Source organism: Gigantopelta aegis, chromosome 7 (assembly GCF_016097555.1).
Source record: "Gigantopelta aegis isolate Gae_Host chromosome 7, Gae_host_genome, whole genome shotgun sequence".
NCBI classification, from domain to species: Eukaryota; Metazoa; Mollusca; class Gastropoda; order Neomphalida; family Peltospiridae; genus Gigantopelta; species Gigantopelta aegis.
The window spans coordinates 38,382,721-38,390,220 of NC_054705.1; the positions used below are offsets into that span (position 1 = coordinate 38,382,721).

The following is a 7,500-nucleotide window of genomic DNA, read 5'->3' on the forward strand; positions in this document are numbered from 1 at the left end:
TGGGCTACATCCCACCCCCTAAACTGTAGGAACACTTACAGAACTTTAACACTTTCCACGACAATCGATTATGGTATTTTATAATCGATCATCGCATTGATAAAACCCAACCAATCAATTTCCGATTTTAATCGATTATTGGACATCACTGTACTAGACAGAGTACTTAGAGGGGCAACATTTGGTTGTCCCCGTCGCTGGGCCCATTGGGCTATTTCTCGTTCCAGCCAGTGCTCCACAACTGGTGTAACAAAGGCTGTGGTATGTACTATCCTGTCCAGAGCCGGTTTAAGGATCCACAGGGACTGTAGCACAAATAACAGCGGGGCCCCCTTCCCAAGATATATATTTTGCAACCCCCTTGGGGAAAGGGACAAAATTATCTGGGGAAAATAAATTGTACACATCAATGTGGGGGCCCCTGAAGTGCGGGGCCCGTAACATGTGTTACATGTGCTATTAGGATTTATATAAACCGGCTCTGATCCTGTCTGTGGGATGGTGCATGTAAAAGATCTCTTGCTGCTAATCAAAAAAGAGTAGGCCATGACATGGTGACAGAGGGTTTACTTCTCTCAGTACATGTGTGGTCCTTAACCAAATGTCTGATGCCATATATCCGTAAATAAAATGTGTTGAGTGTGTCGATAAATAAAACATTTCCTTCCTTCCATATGGTCATCGACGATTGTCAAAGTATTACACACAGTTCCCTCTAAACCTCACCTACTGAATATCTATAAGGAACAGAACAGAACTTTATTGAACAGTGATACATTGAGGTGGTTTACAAACATAGTATACAGACAGCTGCAGTAAATGCTTGACAAAAAAGGGGTATACTTTAGATGATAACCAATGCGTACTGTATAATTATGATGTACAGATATTTTGGAAAACAGAGTTAATCACATTTAAGAATTACATGTATACATAATTTCTTTCTCGTCGATAGCTTTGTCGAATTATATGCAGTATTTGAGATTTAAAATTTTTGGCAGTATCCCAGTTGGATACTAACATTTCAAAATCCGATATCCTACCTGAGAATTTAGTATCCCACTTGAATGAAATTCATAAATAACATCGTAACAAACTTGGAGGACACTGTTACTTAACTTCACCAGTAAATGACGACTTTCATTGTTTCCGCGGAAAAAAAACCCCGCAGAATTAAAAAAACCCACCATTACAGTGTTCGAGATTAAACATTTTGGGCAGTATCCCAGTTGGATACTAACATTTCAAAATCTGGTATCCCACCTGATAATTTAGTATCCCACTTAAATGAAATTCATAAATAATATCGTAACAAACGTGAACGACGGACGCTGTTACTTAACTTCATTAGTAAATGATGAATTTCATTGTTTCAGCAAAAAATAAAAACGCAGGATTAAAAAAAAAAAAAAAAAAATTATATGGTATCCCGGTGGGATACTGGGTTATTGAAGTCTGGTATCCAAAATTAAATTCTGGTATCCCCGGGATATTGGGATACCGTTAATCTCGAACACTGCCATTATATGGTATCCCGGTGGGATACTGGGTTATTGAAGTCTGGTATCCAACATTAAATTCTGGTATCCCTGGGATATTGGGATACCATTAATCTCGAAGACTGATATATGGTAACTCACCAAATTTATAAGTAGTGGGTCTGTCATAATAATATTTGTTTTTTAGATATGTGAATATCTCATTTGCGAAATATGTACATTGAAATAAATAAAGTGGTGTTACAGAGAGGACATTTTCATTTTTGTCTGTCGATGTTTTGCCATCGGCCAGTTTTAATTGGTAAATAACGATTACATGTCCTGAATCGGCAATATATTGTTCAGTTTTTCAGGTAAATATAGAAGATAATTTCTGCATGAATGGGTCGATTTGAAAATTTGGTATGTGGAACATTTCGGATAAGAATTTAAATTATCATTCCAAGCCTGTCTATGCTGATCTTGTAGTCTTTGACTTACAATATGACTGAATGCTTTCTTACTTGTAACAAGGGTAGGGCTAGAGGTAGCCCGAGTACTCTGACTGTAAGAGAGCTAGACGGACATTTGGACATAAATACGCTCTCATTACAGTCAGAGACCAACCTATATATATTTTTGGCAATTCCTGACTACAAAACGGTAGGCAAAGATTCCCGCTCTAATACCACAACAATCCTATGTTTGACATCAAATACCTTTACATCGATCATTTTCGAGTTTACTGATACAAAAAAATCCACATATTAATCACTAATACACATACTACAGAAAGAAACCCGACAGCACCCACATTCAGCTACGCTTCGTGACACTCCGTCGCAACAATTACAAAGCTCGGCGATCTATTTCGAGACGTAGATCACGTGAACGCACACTGGGCGATTCTGCCTTGTGCAGCAGTTACAGGGGCCGTCTCTGACTGTAATGAGAGCGTATTTATGTCCAAATGTCCGTCTAGCTCTCTTACAGTCAGAGTACTCGGGCTAGGCTAGAGGTGGAAATGGAATTATCATGCAACCATGCTTCCTATTGACCTGATAACCCCTACCTGATAATTCGAAGTGTTATCATGTCACTAAGAAATGAGTTATGCGCATGACGGATGTTTGCTAAATTTTCTGGAAGGTCGTTTTCTTATTTTTCAAACATCCATTTACAGCAATAATTGTTGAACTGCATAAATAAATGTAACATTTACACTTCCTGTAACGTCAAATTGCCTCTTATTTTTTAATTCTCCATTATTCGCCCCCATTTGGAACCAGCCAGCGTTTTTAATTATTAAACATTTTAAAACAAAAAAGCAAGTAGCTTCCTTCTAAGAATGTATACACTGAAAACTTCAAACAGCGTCTGACGTCACAGTCACTAGCAGCCAGTGATGTTGATCTTCTTCAGGTCACACATAAACTAGAGTTTATTATCACAGAAGATGGTACAAACATTGTAATGTTTTGACACAACAGACCTTGAAATAATATTATAATCAAAGTATTTTATTTAAAATTTGGAAACACACAACTTTTAAGCTGGCTGTGCCATTCCCAAGATGCTTTCTGGCACCTGTTAATGTCCGACTTCCGATAGTAGTTTCTACACGATAAAACAGCGTTTGACTGAAACATATTACAAAAATATAACTTGACGGGTATTGCATGATAAAACAAATATCAGGTTACTACGTTTTGATACCGTTTTGATACCGGCCCCAGTACATGTTCGGCCCCAGACGTTTTGGCCCCTAATGCAATAAACGGCGATCTAGTGTTCGTCTCGCCTTTTACACCGTCATCTAAACCTCGCAAATAACCACGATATCAAAACGTCATCACCTGATATTCTATATTTCACACAGATGGACAATTAGCCTATTATTTACCTTCTTCGCCTTTGTCTTTTTGACTCCGTATCTGCACGACTCAGCAAAACACAGTCCGCCATCATCTGACGTCATCGGCTTGGAATTGACTGCCTGGGAGATAATGATATGAGTCCGCTGTGCTCTGTAAAAAAAATATAAAAAATAATAATAATTAAAAATTTTTTTTTTTTTTTTTAAGGTTGGGCAGACAGCGCAGATGGTTGAGGTGTGTCTGCCCAGGAGTCAGGACAGCGTGCTTGAACTTTAATTGGATATAAGCACGAAAATCTATTGAAATGAAATGAATGAAATTAATTTAGGCTGGACTACGGGACTCTCTGGGTACAATTTCACAAAACATCGTAAGCTTAGTTTTGCACAATTCTTATTACTATTATAGTAGGCCCCTACAACAAATATAGTTAGAAATACACATATATTTCATTTTCTTTTGTCCTTAAAATGCTCCATTTTTTGTAATGATGTAATTTTCTTAATGCAATAGATGCCAGACACCTGTAAATGTATGCCCGGTATGACTGCTAATCGCGGACGTAAATTTACGATGTTTTGTGAAACTGCCCCGTGGGGTAATGGCTAAGCAATCGGCCTTAAGGTTGCACTATACTAAATAAAATCCCATAGGCGACAACGTTAACGTATGTAGTTAAAAACAACACATGCAACATATCATGCAATATTATATCAACCAAACTATGACCCATAAATACCAGTACTACAACCCATCCCTTATAGTATTAACTGAAGAATGTGGAATCTTTCATGGCTCATTTTTTGATATAACCGGATGTGTTTAAAACAGCCCTAGTTTCGCACAAAATTCGAGTTCTTAGTTTTGCAGGTACCCCATAACATGTGCCAAGCACACGACTACTTGATACAGTGGTACTAGATGGAATACAAGTGCATACACGTATTGCCAGGCTGGACGTAGCTTGATGCGCGGTCGCTTTCGGATCGATCCTCGTCGGTGGGCCCATTGGGCTATTTCTCGTTCCAGCCAGTGCACCACGACGGGCACACCAAAGGCCGGGCTATGTGCCATCCTGTCTGTGGGATGGTGCATATAAGAGATCCCTTGCTACTAATGGAAAAAATGTAGCGGGTTTCCTCTCTAAGTCCGTATGTCAAAATTACCAAATGTTTGACATCCAACAGCCGATGATTAATAAATCAATGTGCTCTAGTGGTGTCGTTAAACAAAAAAACAATAACAACACTGAATTGCGAAAATGAAACTAACAGTGTCACATTTATCACCAACGGCAGGTCTAGTGATATTAACTGCACTACGAACTTTGACCGAGCCGGATGTTATTTCTTTTAGTACTACCTTAAAGCCTTTGGCGTATGCTAGGCTCAGACTACCAACTGTCATGAGCAAGTTGGCGAACTCGCCGATCTCACGACTTCTACGACTGTCCAGTTGCTAGTCTGAGCGCTCTTACATCTCGATTCTAGTCGTGTACAACTCCTACGACCGATTAGTTGTTCATCTGAGCGCAGATTTCGCTGTAATTCTAGGCTCAGACTACCAACTGCCAGCACAAAGTTGGCCAACTTTCTGCTCTCACGACTTCTACGACTGTCCAGTTGCTAGTCTGAGCGCTCTTACAACTCGATTCTAGTCGTGTACAACTCCTACGACCGATTAGTTGTTCATCTGAGCGCAGATTTCGCTGTAATTCTAGGCTCAGACTACCAACTGCCAGCACAAAGTTGGCCAACTTTCTGCTCTCACGACTTCTACGACTGTCCAGTTGCTAGTCTGAGCGCTCTTACAACTCGATTCTAGTCGTGTACAACTCCTACGACCGATTAGTTGTTCATCTGAGCGCAGATTTCGCTGTAATTCTAGGCTCAGACTACCAACTGCCAGCACAAAGTTGGCCAACCTTCGGCTCTCACGACTTCTACGACTGTCCAGTTGCTAGTCTGAGCGCTCTTACAACTCGATTCTAGTCGTGTACAACTCCTACAACCGATTAGTTGTTCATCTGAGCGCAGATTTCGCTGTAATTCTAGGCTCAGACTACTAACTGCCAGCACAAAGTTGGCCAACTTTCGGCTCTCACGACTTCTACGACTGTCCAGTTGCTAGTCTGAGCGCTCTCACAACTCGATTCTAGTCGTGTACAACTCCTACGACCGATTAGTTGTTCATCTGAGCGCAGATTTCGCTGTAATTCTAGGCTCAGACTACCAACTGTCAGCACAAAGTTGGCCAACTTTCTGCTCTCACGACTTCTACGACTGTCCAGTTGCTAGTCTGAGCGCTCTCACAACTCGATTCTCGTCGTATAACCCACTAGTTGTTAATCTGAGCGCACCCGTCGTAAGTCGGGAGTCAGGCAAATTACAACGCAACAGTTGATAGTCTAAGCCTATCATAACTTACTGGTATTTTTCGTCCAGGTGGTTGTGTTTATAGAATGACCTTCCCCATGTAGCATTTTCGATGGCGTCAGTATAACTCCCTTCTGGGGTCTGCAACACCAATTCACCATTTCCTGAAAATGGAATAAAACAAATACAGTAAAGTAGGCTACTTTTAGAACGAACACGCTTACAGCAGACTACTGTTTAGATTGGACTGATTGTAAAGTCCCGTGTAGTATTTAATATGTACAGCGAATTAACTGTTAAAACGAACCGATTTGTTTGTCAAAATTGTGAAGTTCAATGTAAATGAGTGTTTTCTAGTATACAACAAACTGATCATAATTTTAATCTAATTTGCATCTTATCAATCAGAAGCATCCAAAACGACTTCACTGACATTAATTCTTGTGTTTAAATTAAAAAAACAAAACAAACAATGGCCGACTTCCTGAATGAAAATGGTTAACTTCCGCAAATGTGTATAACGAACTACTGTTATAACGAACCGATGTGTCTAGTCCCTTACAGTTCGTTATAAGAGTATATTACTGTATCTGTTTAACGAAACCTCAGCATATTTAAACTACGGCTATTTCGATCGTAGGAGTTGAATACGACGAGAATCGAGTTGTAAGAAAACGTTTGTGTTTTGTTTAACGACACCACTAAAGCACAATGATTTATTAATCATCGGCTACTAGATGTCAAACATATGGTCATTTTGACATTCATAGAGAGGAAAACCACTACATATTTCCATTAATAGCGAGGGATGTTTTATATGCACCATTCCACAGACAGGATAGAACATACCACGACCTTTGATATACCAGTCGTGGTGCACTGGCTAGAGCGAGAAATAGCCCAATGGGCCCACCGACGGGGATCGATCCTAGACCGACTGCGCATCAAGCGAGCATTTTACCACTGGGCTACATCCCGTCCCGAGTTGTATCAGTGCTCAGACTAGCAACTGAACAGTCTTAGAAATCGAGAGATCGGCGAGTTGGCCAACTCCATCGTGTCAGTTGGTAGTCGGAGTCTATTATTAGTTAAGAGTCCAGATTATCTCTGTCTGTCTGGATGGATCGCTAGGCGGCTTCTTGGATAGAACGATGGATGAATGGACGGGTGGATATTTGAATGTATTGTGGGTGGGTGGATGGATGAATAGATATATGACAGATGAACGGATGGGTAGATGGTGATATAGATGGATGAATGGGTAGATGGATAGAAGGACGTATAGATGGTTGGTTGGGTGGATTTATAAATGGATGGATGGATTTATAGATGGATGGATGGATTTACAGATGGATGGATGGACGTATAAATAGATGGATGGATGGATGGATGGATGGATGTTTGGTTGGTTGGATGGATTTATAAATGGATGTATGGATGGATTTATAGATGGATGGATGGTTGGATTTACAGATGGATGGATGGATTTATAGATGGATGGATGAATTTATAGATGGATGGATGGTTGGATGGACTGATGGATGGTTAGATGGATGGATGGACGGACGGACGGACAGATGGACGGACGAACGAAAGAAGGATGGACAGAAAAAAAGAAAGAAAGAAATGTTTTATTTAACGACGCACTCAACACATTTTATTTACGGTTATATGGCGTCAGACATATGGTTAAGGACCACACAGATATTGAAAGGAAACCCGCTGCCGCCCCTTCATGGGCTACTCTTTTCAATTAGCAGCAAGGGATCT

General features: G+C 40.2%; 1 protein-coding gene across 1 annotated transcript in view; it reads right to left on the reverse strand.

The window, feature by feature from the left end:
* Positions 1-7,500, reverse strand: part of LOC121377018 — an 18,236-nt gene that overhangs the window by 8,428 nt on the left and 2,308 nt on the right. The window contains exons 3-4 of the mRNA XM_041504855.1: positions 5,783-5,894; positions 3,382-3,505 (exon numbers count right to left, since the gene is read on the reverse strand). Coding sequence (XP_041360789.1) covers positions 3,382-3,505; positions 5,783-5,894 — 236 coding nt within the window. The remainder of the gene's footprint in view (positions 1-3,381; positions 3,506-5,782; positions 5,895-7,500) is intronic.